The sequence below is a fragment of the Rhinatrema bivittatum genome, chromosome 6 (genome assembly GCF_901001135.1).
Source record: "Rhinatrema bivittatum chromosome 6, aRhiBiv1.1, whole genome shotgun sequence".
NCBI lineage: Eukaryota > Metazoa > Chordata > Amphibia > Gymnophiona > Rhinatrematidae > Rhinatrema > Rhinatrema bivittatum.
This window is the reverse complement of record NC_042620.1, coordinates 258077894-258091966: the sequence shown is the minus strand read 5'-3', so window position 1 is coordinate 258091966 and position 14073 is coordinate 258077894. Positions and strand designations below refer to the sequence as shown.

Sequence of the window (14073 nt, the reverse complement as noted above, 5' to 3'; positions counted from 1 at the left end):
AGCCAAGTCTTACGTTTTTTCTTGAAAGTCAGCGGGCATTGTTCTTGGCGTATGTCTGGGGGTAGTGCATTCCATTGTGAAGGACCAGCTGTGGAGAAAGCACATTTCCTTATGGAAGTGTGGTGAGAGGACTTGGTGGGTGGAGCGTGAAGGGTATCTTTGTACGCTGCTCTGATCGGTCTGGTGGAAGTGTGTAGACGAAGCGGGAAATCTAGTACCAGGGAAGACTGGTTATGGATGGACTTGTGTATAATGGTGAGGGCTTTGTGAAGGATTCTGAAATTAATGGGAAGCCAGTGCAGATTCTGTAGGATGGGAGTGATGTGATCTCCTCTGTTAGAGTTGGTTAGTATCCTTGCGGCGGCGTTCTGGAGCATCTGTAATGGTCTCGTGGTGGTAGCGGGGAGGCCTAGTAGGAAGGAGTTGCAGTAATCGATTTTTGAAAATAGGGTAGCTTGGAGAACTGTGCGGAAGTCGTGTAGGTGGAGGAGAGGTCTAAGCCTTTTCAGAACTTGTAATTTATAAAAGCATTCTTTAGTAGTATTATTGATGAATTTTTTAAAAATTAAATGGTTGTCCAATATAACGCCCAGGTCTTTCACTTGGGCCGTAGAGATTGTAGCGGAGGAGGGGAGGTTGATGAGAGGGGGGTTGTTGTCGTCCAGCGAGATGAGAAGGAGTTCGGTTTTAGCCGTATTGAGGACTAGATTGAGGCTGGAGAGGAGGCGGTTGATGGAATGTAGGCAGCTGTTCCAGAAGGTGAGGGTTTTGGAGATGGATTCTGTGATCGGGATGAGGATTTGTATGTCATCGGCGTAGATGAAATGGGTTAACTTTAAATTAGCGAGGAGTTGGCAGAGGGGTAGGAGATAAAATGTTGAAGAGAGTGGGGGAGAGGGATGATCCTTGAGGGACTCCAAGCGTAGAGCTAATGGGGTGAGATTCTTTGTTGCCTATTCTAACCTTGTAGTTTGTTACTTAGGAAGGACTTGAACCAACTAAGGGCGGTTCCTGAAATGCCGATGTCCGAGAGGCGGTTGATAAGGATTGCATGGTTCACGGTATCAAATGCAGCGGAGATGTCGAGCAAAGCCAGTAGAAACGGTTGTCCTTTATCTAATCCCATAAGGATGCTGTCCGTGAGAGAGATTAGGAGGGATTCGGTGTTTAGTGCTTTACGGAATCCAAACTGAGCGGGGAAGAGTATCTTATGATCATCTAGGTAGTCTGATATTTGGGTGTTGACCAATTTCACCATGAGTTTAGCGATAAACGGGAGGTTGGCGATGGGACGAAAGTTGGCAGGGTTAGTGGGGTCCAGATTTGGTTTCTTCAGTAGTGGTTTAAGGGAAGCAAGTTTCAGATTATCAGGAACTGATCCTTGGGAAAGGGAGCAGTTTATAATTCCAGCCAGTGGTTTGGAGATGGTTTTAGGAATTGAAGGCAGTAGCTTTGTGGGGATGGGGTCGGACAGGTGAGCAGAGGGTTTCATGTTCTTGAGGATGGATTCAATTTCAAGGGATGAAGTGGGGGAGGTGGTAGGATGTTGGAGGAGATAATTGGGGATATGAGTTTGGAGATTTTTTTCTCAAAGAACGTTGCCAGTTCAGTAGCTTTAGTTTGGGCTTGGTCGTCAGGGATAGAGGGTTGGGAGGAATTCGTGAGTTCTGCCCCGTATGAGAACAAGGCTTTCGCGTCATATAGGAAGTCGTGTATTTTGCGGGAGTAGAAATCTTTTTGTACAAAGAATGATTGCCCTGTATTTATGCATGGAAGCTTTGAATGCAGTTAGTCGCTTGGGAGGGCTCCCTGCACCATTTGAATTCTTTGCGTCTTAGCTCTTGTTTCAAGTTCTTCAGTTCAGGCGTGAGGGCTGGGTTTAATTCTTTCGTTGTCATAGGGCATATTTTGTTAGCCACACCATTGGTGATGTCAAGCTAGGATGCAAGGGCCAAATCTGCATCAGAGAAGTTTATATTTTGTAGTTCCGTCGACAGGTGGGAAGAGAGGTCATCCATGAAACAGGGTTTTCTGAAGTGTATGGTTGTTATAGGGATAGTGATGGTGGGGTCCTCCTTTATAGCGAATTCAGTGGTGATCAACAAGTGGTCTGACCACAGGACTGGGGTGCAGGGGGGGGGGGAGTGATAGTGAGGCCAGAGTTTATGAAGATGAGGTCCAAGGTGTGTCCTGCTTTGTGAGTGGGACTGTTAATAATTTGCTTGAAGCCCAAGGCCTTGATGGTGGACAGAAAAGCTTCACAGTTGGTGGAAGGAGGAGTCGTGTCCACGTGGAGGTTGAAGTCTCCCATGATGATAGCTGTGATAGCTGGTGAGTCCGTATTAATGTGTTTGGCTATGAGTTCAATGAGAGGGGATGGATCTGAGACTAGTAGCCCTGGGGGGGAATAATTAAGCAGATTTGAAGTTGGTTTGATTTAAAGAGGCCGATTTTGAGGTTAGAAGCTGTTTTAATAGTCTGAGGAGTTAGTCTTAGCTCTTTTTTTGCAGCTAAGAGTAGGCCGCCTCCTCTTTTTTTAGGTCTGGGTATAGAGAATAGATTGTATAGTTGTAGAGGTAGTTGGTTGGTTAGAGTAATGTCAGTGGATTTTAATCAGGTTTCGGTGATTGCACAGACATCAGGTTTGGAGTCCAGTAGGTAGTCATTGAGAATGTGGGGTTTTTTTGTGAGGGATTGGGCGTTGAAGAGAGTTAGGGAGAGTACTGAGAGGCCCAGGAGTTGCGTGAGGGGTGAGACCATGATGTTAATCAGGGATCTCTTTTGTTGAGTGTGTGTGGGTGAGGTGGGATTTTTTCGGTTGTGATAGGGTTGTCTGAGAATGGGGATGGGGTAGGTTGTCTAGAGGTTGCTAACAGTTAAAGGTTGTCGGATCGCCTTTTTGTGCTGTGGAGTGGTTCAAAAAAGGATCAGAAAGTGTCAAAGGCCACGATATCGCATTGGTTGAAGAAGGCTAGGGTTCCGCATATATCTGTCGTGGTTGACCAGTCCCGGAGGAGTTAAGGGCTCATTCTACCTGTTCACAGGCGGCCTCCTGGGCAGAGTGCCAACTGGTATCACCACAAAAGATTTGCAGGGTGGCTACTTGGAGGTCTTTACATACCTTTGCCAGTCACTACTGATTGAATGTTCAGTCTCCAAATGTCGGCAATTTTGGTGAAAGTGTTCTTCTCTCACGGTCCCACCCCGGTTAGGGACATTTTGGTACATCCCAGGAGTCTGGACTGATCTGGGTATGACCAGGGAAAGGAGAATTGGTTCTTACCTGCTAATTTTCGTTCCTGTAGTACCACAGAGTCCAGAGTCCCACCCGGTAGTGGAGAAGAGGTTTGGAGAGTCCACTCGATCTATCTGTTTTAATAAGTCTGAGGAATTCTGAAGAATGGCACAGGTTTCTCATTAGTCCTTTCAAGAAGTATTCCAAATTTAATTATAGTTCTTAATTACGAATTTCCTTTGTCCTCTGCTCGTTCTGGGGAATATAATAGAGTTGATTTGTTGGAAGTTTTGTTAAATATTTTTTGCTTGGGTACTGATTAATACTGAGGAGATGCAGGTGGCACACCAGGTTAAGAGGCGGTGCCTATGAAACTTTCTGTGTCTCCATCTGGTGGAAGGGAGGCAAAACCCAGGAGTCTGAACTGATCTGTGGTACTACAGGAACGAAAATTAGCAGGTAAGTGCCATCTTGTGCACCCACTTTAGGCGTCAGTTCTAGATGCCCAAACTGAGCATCCAGTAGGACGAGCATCCTAGGCATGTGGGCTTGGCACACAATTTTTGTGCGTCCATTTTAGGTGCATTTGTACGCATGGGAAATCTAGGCGCGAGCCTTCATTGGCTGCATACTTACAGCATAGCGTCTGTGGGGAAGAAACCTAAGCGCCTATCTATCGGTGATGCCTGCTACATCAGGGTCATTCAGCCAGAGCTTTCTTTAAGCCTGTGTCAGCGCTGCCTGGATGCTCAGGGAGATTTGCTTTATTCCAGCTTTGCTGACAATGGGCCATCTCCTCGGTCTGAAGGGAGTGGGACAGAGGTAAACCCTTCAGGGATGTCCTCTCTCCTGATTGGTCCACGAGTTGAGCCCTCAAGGGACACTGGCTCACAGGACATCAGGTTCGAACCTATGAGGTCTGGAATGGACCTGGCCTGCTTTTCATGGGTGGAATTCTTCCAGAGATTGCATACATTTCTACAGGGCCAGTCTGCTGAAGCAGCAGTTCCTATCTCCACGGTCAAGTGCCATAGTACAGTGCGGTCTGACAGAACTCAAATGCAGTGGATCAGGATGATACCAATGATGATGGGGGGCTCTCCTGGTGAGGAGCCAGAGAGTTGAGTTGGCGGGTCTGATATCTTAGACCCTCGGAGTGACTGGGCCTGGGGATTACTTTTCAATATATTTATAAATGATCTGGAAAGAAATACGAGTGAGATAATCAAATTTGCAGATGACACAAAATTGTTCAGAGTAGTTAAATCACAAGCAGATTGTGATAAATTGCAGGAAGACCTTGTGAGACTGGAAAATTGGGCATCCAAATGGCAGATGAAATTTAATGTGGATAAGTGCAAGGTGATGCATATAGGGAAAAATAACCCATGCTATAATTACACAATGTTGGGTTCCATATTAGGTGCTGCAACCCAAGAAAGAGATCTAGGCGTCATAGTGGATAACACACTGAAATCATCAGTTCAGTGTGCTACAGCAGTCAAAAAAGCAAACAGAATGTTAGGAATTATTAGGAAGGGAATGGATAATAATACGGAAAATGTCATAATGCCTCTATCGCTCCATGGTGAGACCGCACCTTGAATACTGTGTACAATTCTGGTCGCTGCATCTCAAAAAAGATATAGTTGCGATGGAGAAGGTACAGAGAAGGGCAACCAAAATGATGATAAAGGCGATGGAACAGCTCCTCTATAAGGAAAGGCTAAAGAGGTTAGGGCTGTTCAGCTTGGAGAAGAGATGGCTGAGGGGGGATATGATAGAGGTCTTTAAGATCATGAGAGGTCTTGAACGAGTAGATGTGAATCGGTTATTTACACTTTAGAATAATAGAAGGACTAGGGGGCATTCTGTGAAGTTAGCGAGTAGCACATTTAAGACTAATCGGGGAAAATTCTTTTTCACGCAACACACAATAAAGCTCTGGAATTTATTGCCAGAGGATGTGGTTAGTGCAGTTAGTGTAGCTGGGTTCAAAAAAGGTTTGGATGGGTTCTTGGAGAAGAAGTCCATTAACGGCTATTAATCAAGTTTACTTAGGGAATAGCCACTGCTATTAATTGCATCAGTAGCATAGGATCTTCTCAGTGTTTGGGTAATTGCCAGGTTCTTGTGTCCTGGTTTGGCCTCTGTTGGAAACAGGATGCTGGGCTTGATGGAGCCTTGGTCTGACCCAGCATGGCAATTTCTTATGTTCTTATGCTTCTTGTTGTGCCTTGGTAGCTTTAGGCTACCTTGCATCTTTGCCAAGAATCTGGTGCCGGTGGGTCCGATTTGGGACATATGGTAAAACGGGGGGCTGCCGCTTTGGCTGATGCAGGCTGTGACTTGGTACACACAGCCGCCAGCGGAGCTGCTTCAGTTATTGTGGCCAGGCGGCAGCTGTGGCTGTGCAACTGCTCCGCAGATAGTATTTCAAAGTCCAGTCTGAATAAGCTGCCTTTCAAAGGCAGTGAATTGGAAAAAATGGCAAGTAAATCGGGAGAGTCCCAGGTCCCGCGTTTGCTGGAGGATAAGAAACTAGTTTCCCAAACTTCTTGTGCAAGTGGCCGCTCTTGAAACTACCGGAGTTTTCAACCTTATAGGGGAGGTTCTTCTCAGAGATCCTGCCCTTCTGCAGATATCGATTCTTTCGCCCCTGAGGTCCTCGAATGGATACAAGCTCCAGTCTTCCCAATGAAGATTTGTGGGCTCACCTGGTGGTGCGGGAGGTAGGTGGTCATCTATCCCAGATTTATCACAGATAGCCCAGATTACTTCAGAATGGCTGCGCTCTAGAATTTCTTTGCATTCCCCCTGATACCTTCATGATCTCTCCATGTAACTCCCCTCAGAAGAGGGTAGAAGTGGAAGAGACATTACAATGGTTGTTGATTCTGAAAGTGGTGATCCCCATTCCCAAATTGCAGCGAAATACCATTAATTTTATCGTGCCCAAGAAGGAAGGGTCGTTTCGGCCCATACTGAATCTCAAGGGCATCAGCCAACATCTATGAATCATGCATTTCAGGATGGAAACTGTGTGCTTTGTAATAATGATAGTTCAAGCAGGATAGTACCTCACATCTCTGGATCTGACAGAGGCATTTTTGCATATTCCCATCTGGCAGGAACATTAGTGGTTCCTTCGATTAGCCATCCTGGATCATCATTACCAGTTTCAGGCATTGCCTTTCAGATTAGCCTCGGTGCCCAGGATCTTTTCCAAGATCATGGCAGGTGGTAGTGGTGACCCTTTGCAAGAAGGGCATTCTAGTTCACCCCTATCTGGACAACTGGTTGATTTGAGCCAAGACATTGGAAGGGAGTCTTTGCGTTGCTCGCATGGTGGTTTCGTTGCTACAGGAACTAGGCTGGATGGTGAATCTGGCCAAGAGCAATTTGCATCTGTCTCAGACCCTGGAGTATCTTGGGGTTTGATTCAATACAAGGCAGGGCAGAGTGTTTCTTCCGGGATTCGGATCCACACATTGATGCTGTGGTTCCCATCTCTGTGGAACTCTGTTCATCCGACCATGTGGTTTTATCTACAGGTCTTGGGTTTAATGGCTGCCGCCTTAGAAGCGATTCTCTGGATAAGAACACATATGCGCCCTCTTCAGTGCACCTTGCTATCCCGATGGAGTACGCAGTTGCAGAACAATACGGTGAGGCTGCTCCTTTCATTAGAAGTGAGATCCCAGTTGAACTGGTGGTTACACGTGGACCATCTCAGTAAGGGAGTTTCCCTGATAACCCGGATTGGTTGGTACTCAAGACATGTGAGCCTTTGGGGCAGGGGTGCTCACTGCCAGGAGTTAGTGGTGCAAGGGCGCTGGTATGCAGCGGAGCGGCAGTGGAACATCAAAAGATTGGAGGCACAAGCGTTTCCTTTGATGTGCCTGCAGTTCACTGAGTGGCTAGAGTGTCAGGCAGTCCGGATAATGTCTGACAACATGACAATGGTGCTTACATCAATCAGGGCGGAACCAAGAGTCAACATATAGGCCTCTCACATTGCTAGAAAAGACAATATTAGAGCTAATTTCTTCAGCAGGAGAAGCTTGGACCTAGGAGAATGGGAGCTGGCTGACGAGGCCTTTCAGCTCCTGGTGGACCACTGGGGCTTACCAGATCTAGACCTGTTGGTGAAACAACAATGTGAAGGTTCTATGCTGCTTCAATTGCAGGTGGGACCCAAAAGTGATTTGCATAGATGCTCTCGTTCAGGAGTGGCCACATGGTGCCCTGCTGTATGCGTTCCTGCCTTGGCCTTTGATAGGCAGGCTGGTATGGAAGATTGCAAGAAAAAACAACATTGTCCTTTTAGTGGCTCCGGAGACCATGGTACACCGATCTCTAGAGGCTTCTGGTGGGCAGCCCCCTTCGGCTACTATCTCAGATGGATCTGTTACACTATAGAGGCCCATTTTGCACGAAGATCCAAGTAGTTCTGTCTTACAGTTTGGCAATTTATAGGTCTCAGCTGTTGAAGCGCAGTTATTCGCCTTCTGTAATTGCCACTCTTCTTCGAGCCTGGAAATTTTCTACTTCTCTAGGTTATGTTAGTGTTTGGAGGGTCTTTGAGGCCTGGTGTTCTGAGCGAGGTACTCAGCCTCTCAAATGGATATTCCTTTGATTTTGGAATTTTTACTGGATGGCTTGCTTAAGGATTTGGCCTATAACACCTTGAATGTTCAAGTTGTGTCACTGGCTTGTTACAGGGAAAGAGTCAATAGAGGGCCTTTGTCTTCCCATCTGGATGTGTCCCATTTTTTGGGGGAGTTAAACATCTTCACCTCCTGTTGCGGCTTCCAGTGCCTTTGGTGGGGTCTTAACTTGGTCCTCGAGTTCTTGGCAGATCCGACTTTTCAACCGCTATGTACCGTTTCCTTACAGCTGCTTACCTTGAAGACAGTTTTTCTGGTAACAATCTGTTCGGCACTTCAGGTCTCTGAGCTGCAGGCTCTTTCCTGCCATGAGCCTTTTCTCTATATGATTCTGGGTGCGGTTCAACTTTGGGCTGTGTCCTCTTTTTATTTTGCCCGCAGTGGTCTTGGACATTCATTTGAATCAGTCCATTTCTCTGCCCGCCTTGAACAGGGACAGAGATGAAGCTGAGTACCGCCTTTTGCATTCCTTGAATGTCAAGTGTCATTTATTGCGGTGCTTGGAGATGACTGACTGTTCGGAAGTCTGATCGCCTGCTTTTGGTGGAAGTAAGTAGGGAGCACCAGCAACATGGGCAATGATTGCCTGCTGGTTTAAGGAGGTCATTATGGCAGCCTATATGGCTGCTGAGATTGCCTTACTGAAACATTAGATTGACTTCCACGAGGGCTCAGACTGTATCATGGACGGAGCTTCACTTGTCGCCTGCTGAAATTTGCCGAGCATCGACACGGTAATCTTTGCACACCTTCTCCAAGCATTACCACTTGGATGTTAGGGCTAAGAAGGTTGTCGCTTTCGTGCCGCTGGTTTTGCCTGGGCTGCTGGCAGCCTCCCACTCTTTTCGGGATTAGCTTTGGTACATCCCACTCGTTGGAATTGACCTACCCGAATGCTAAGGAAGATGAAATTATTACTTACCTGATAATTTCCTTTCCTTTAGAGAAGGGTAGATCAATCCTAGATCCCCCTCGGCTGCCGAAGTTGAATTTTGTGGTTAGCCTTCTTAGAGCAAGCTATGCAGAGTATGATTCCTGCTCTTCGTTGATAACTGGTAAGTGGTTTCTCTAGCCCTTAGTTTGCTATATATGTGCTTTCTTTTGGCTGAGTTTCAAGTTCCTGTTGGTTGAGAAATATGAATGATGCCTGTTGCTAATAATCAGGCAAATGCATGTTGATGGCCCTATTAGGTATTCCCGCGCGATTCAGAAAGCAAAATGTGCAGCCAAGCCAAAGGTAGGCGCTAATTTCTCCGGGTACCGGGAAAGTGCACAGAAAAGCAGTAAAAACTGCTTTTCTGTGCACCCTCCGACTTAATATCATGGCAATATTAAGTCGGAGGTCCCGAAAGTTTAAAAAAGTAAAACATTTAAAAAAAAAATAAATTTTTAAATGGGCCTGCGGCTGGTGGTCAAAAACCAGATGCTCAATTTTGCCGGTTTCCGAACCCGTGGCTGTCAGCGGGCTCGAGAACCGATGCTGGCAAAATTGAGCGTCGTCTGTCAAACCCGCTGACGGCCGCCGCTTCCGTCAAAAAAAGAGGCGCTAGGGATGCGGTAGTGTTCCTAGCGCCTCTTTTTACCGCCGGGCCTAATTTTAATAAATTAAAATACTGAATCGCGCGCACAGGAGAGTGGGCGCTCGCCCGCTCTCCCGCGTTTTTACTGTATCGGCCCGCATGTTTGAGTTTAATCAGGTTTGTTCACAGTTGACTTTTCCAGAGAACCCTGGTGGACTGATGGGGCAGGACTATAGAGCCGTGATGTCAGCTTTTGCTCCGTCTCCATCTGCTGGCAGAGGTGCAGAATCCACTTGTTGGGATTGATCTACACTTTATTTAAGGAAAGAAAATTATCAGTAAGTAGTAAGTTCTCCTTTGACCTTGAATAGAGCACACCAGAGGGGTGCTTTAAAGGGGGATGCACCTTGGTGGGTTTGTATCGCTTGGATCTGAAGGCAAGAGAGCAGTTGTGCCCTGTTATGTTCTGTTAGTGAGTGAACCACCATTCCTATGGAAGGCGGGGCAGTGCTAAAGAATGCTCAGGATAGAAGGATTGAAGCTATCCTTAAGCCTTTGAGGCCATGGTGATGAGTTTGCAGATTGCTTCTTGTACTCTGGTGTCTCATCTGCGTCTCTCTCAGGAATCTGAAGGAATAGTTTCCAGTGGCAAAGTGGTAATGGAACCTGGAACTGCCACCTTAGCTGATGCAGGCTATGACCTTGTTCGCACTGACAAGACTTGCTTCTATGATAGCAGCTAGACGTCAGCTGTGGTTGCAAAATTGATCAGCAGACACTACTTCTAAATCCAATCTCCCTAAGTTGCCCTTTAAGAGTTCTCTTATTTTGCAGTGAATCGGAGAAGATGGCAAATTGATGGGGGAAGCCCAGATCCTTCATTTACCAGAGTATAAGAAGCTCGCTTCACATCCTTTCGGGCAAGTGGCCGTTCTTACTACAGGCGATTTTGTCCTTGCAGGGGGGCTTCCTCTCAGAGACCTCATCCCTTTGGTAGGTCTCAATCCTTTATCCCAGAGGGCCTCGGAAGGATGTCTGCTCTGTGAGTGGAGCCTTTGTCTTCTCAATGGTTTGTGGACTCTCTTGCTAGTGCAGGAGATAGGTGGTCTCCCACCTAGCTTTTATTAGTGGTGGGTCCAGATCAAGTCTGACCAATGGGTCCCGGAAGTAATTCAGGATGGATATGCTCTAGAATTCCTTCATGTTCCTCCTGATACCTTTATGATTTTTCCATGCAACTCCCTTTAGAAGAGGCTGGCAGTGGAGAACACATTAAGAAAACTTTGAAGGTCATAATTCCTGCCCTGAATCGCAAGAAAATACGTCCGCTGTTCCATCTATTTTGTCGTACCCAAGAAGGAGAGGTCTTTTCGACCCATCCTGGATCTCAAAGGAGTCAGTTGTCATTTGAGGTTGACTCATGTACGAATGGAGACTCTGCACTCTGTAATAATGGCAGTACAATCAGGGGACAACCTCGTGTCTCTGAATGTGACGGAAGTATATCTACATATTCCCATTTACCAGGAACATTAACTGTTCCCGAGGTTCACCATTCTGGGGCGTCATTCCCACTTTCAGGTAAGCAACTCTGTCTGTTGGTACCCATCGGGATCATAGAATTAAATGAGGTGATGGTTTACCAGCTAAAGTGAGAGCACAGCCTTGGATCCTTTTTCATTTTCCCACGCATGCATTTTTCAAAGTTTTTCATAAAAAAAAAAAAAATTTGCTTTGTCAGTATCCACCTCAGTGAAATTGCGTTTATCACCAGCATGTAGAAGGAAGCCCCATCTTTGTAAAATCACTAGTAAGATTCATTCAGAAATTTTCACTTTTAAAGCCTCCTATTATACCCACTGTCTCCTTGTGAGCTTAGGCAAGTCACTTTACCCTCCATTGCCTCAGGTACAAACTTGAATGTAATTCGCTTTGATGTGCTGAAAAAGTGTTAAAAGTGTAATATAAAAAGCTAAATAAATAAATAAATACCACCTGCTGTGTCTTAGGACTTCAATTTTGTACTTACTCAACTGATGAAAACCACCCTTTGATCATCTAAACTCTTTTCAGCTCAGGTACTTGAGCTGGAAGGCTATGTTTTTGGTGGTGATCAGTGCAGCATGCAGAGTCATTAAACTCGAGGCTCTACTAACTTATCCACCTTCTACTAAGTTTCATTAGAATAAGGTGGTGCTCCACACTCATCAGAATTTCTGACTAAGGCAGTGTTGGATTTCCACCTTAGTCGTTCTTCCAGTATTTTTTTCAGGCCCCTTCTCACAAAGGTGAACAAGTTTTACACAATCTAAATTACAAAATAGTCATTTGCCTTCTGATTGGAGCGAACCAAAAACCTTAGAGGTCCCACCCAGCTATTTGTTTCCTTTGACCCAAACAGACCTGGTCTTCCTGTAGCCAAAATGATCAGTGTTTTAATTGAATAGAAAATTGCATTTCCTTCTGTTTTGCCCAAGCAGGTCTAGCTAGGCATGCCAAAGATCATAATGATAACCCATCTAAGATACGCTTCCAGTAAGGAGATTTGCAAGGCTGTGAAATGAATTTGTCTGCACATTTACATTCCATTATTGTTTGAACTCTTGGTGTGACAGAGGATTTGATTGGTCTATCCTTCAGACTCTCTGAGGGTAGTATCCAACTCCCATCTTCCTTAGGTGGTGTTTTTATTATTTCAGGTTGTCTTCCTCTTATAAAAAAAAATATTTATAAAATAAAATGATAAAGCTGCTTACCTCACAAAAATGTTCTTTCACTCACTAGTTTTTATTTTTCCAATTTTTGTTGGAAGACAACCCTTAACTAGAGACTCCCAGTTGTGTAGCTCATTTTGATCCTACTTATCAAAGAAAAAAAATGTTTACCTGTAACAGGTATTTTCTGTAGACAACAGGATAGTCAGCCACGCATTCCCTCCCACTTTCATTTTTGGAGTTTGCTTCCTTAAGCTACTATGTAGGACTGAGGGGGGCCTGCACAGGAAGTCCCTTGCAAAGCCTTCTAGGTATTTCTAAGCTTTTATTTTATTTATATTAAACATCTATCCCTAAGGCCCAAAGAGATTTTTCAAGAAACTCTCTGCATTGGCACTGTTGGTTGGAGTTAACTGCTTGTGTGGCTGATTATCCTACAGTTTACAGAGAATACCCATTAAAGATAAACATATGCTTGTCAATAGTTTGATTGCTTTTAAACTTACTACATATATAGTGATCCACACCATTCTAGCATGGCTAGATGTAAATATTGGGTAAAACTGGCAAAATAGTGAGAAAAGCCTGCAGGTCAGTTTGAATAGTTTTTAAATGGTGTATGTCTTTTTGTCCAAGAATTTTGTTTCATTGGACTGATGAGAGAGATTTTTCTTTCAGAAAAAAATGTGTATAATAGAAACTTGCATAAAAAGCACTAATGGGCTTTAACTATATCGTTAAATTTAGCTCTTTGGATAAAAATCTTGTATTTCTTTTTGCACAAGGTTTTTGCTTTTGCACAAATTTTCTTTTCCTTGGAAATTTTTCCCTTCCAGGAACTCTGGGAAATAACCTTGAGCAAAAAAATGCTGTTTCAGGATTTTCAAGTAAATATTTTGTATTTTTTTCACCTGTATGTTCTCCCCCCTCCTAAGCAAAAAATGTATTTGTCTCCTGCAGGTTTCCCATCAGTCCTCAGGAGAGGACATGGAGATCTCAGAGGATGAAGCTGAGGACTCTGCCGATCACCAGCACTTCTCCATTTTGCCTTCCACTGTCACCATGGGTCACTTGGGCATTGCTGTCTCAGCCTTTGCTACGCAGCCTGGCTTCCAACTGCAGCACCCCCCTGGCCTTCCCCACCTAGCAGGGGCTGAGCCCCTGCCAGAGTATCCTCCACCCCCTCCTCCAGGACCTCACCATCTGCAGTCAGCCCTCCAAGAATATGGGCAGGCCCCTCCGCCTCCCCCCCCACCACATATATATGACTTTGTGAATTCTTTGGAGTTGATGAACCGACTGGGTACACAGTGGGGTGGCATGCCCATGTCCTTCCAGATGCAGACCCAGATGCTGAGCCGGTTGCACCAACTAAGGCAGGGGAAAAGCCAGGGACCCTCTTTTGAGGAGCCTTTCCCACTCTTCCCCCATCATCACCAGGAGGCAACGTTTGGAGGGGCACACCCTGCTTATGGCCACTATAGTTTGGAGCAGGGACGACGGCCATTTGAGAGCGACTTGCTGTTCCTATCCCACCAGCAGCAGCAAGAAGAGGACGATGACCAGCAGCCAGATCGTCTGTTTGACTATCGACTACAGCCAGTGTGGCCCTATGCAGTGGCTTCAGAGGAAGTGAAAGATCCACATGCGGCCACAGTGGACAGTGTGCTGGCTACCCTTACACAGGAGATGAAGAGCACCATGCAGCGAGACTTAAACCGCAAAATGGTGGAAAACGTGGCCTTTGCAACCTTTGATGAGTGGTGGGAACGCAAGGAGCAGAAGGCCAAGGTGAGTATTACTATTGCTATGCAGTTATTGACAGAAATAATGCTGGACACAAATGGGACATGACTGGGGAATAACTCTGCACATAAGGTTTTTGCTAATCAAGCTAAAAACATTTTATTTGCTTTGGTGTCACAGTGGATTTT

The 14073-nt window shown here is 45.5% G+C and overlaps 1 protein-coding gene across 1 annotated transcript in view; it reads left to right on the top strand.

Moving 5' to 3' along the window:
• Positions 1-14073, top strand: part of SETD1A (SET domain containing 1A, histone lysine methyltransferase) — a 374529-nt gene that overhangs the window by 162794 nt on the left and 197662 nt on the right. Inside the window, exon 8 of the mRNA XM_029606903.1 lies at positions 13100-13930. Coding sequence (XP_029462763.1) covers positions 13100-13930 — 831 coding nt within the window. The remainder of the gene's footprint in view (positions 1-13099; positions 13931-14073) is intronic.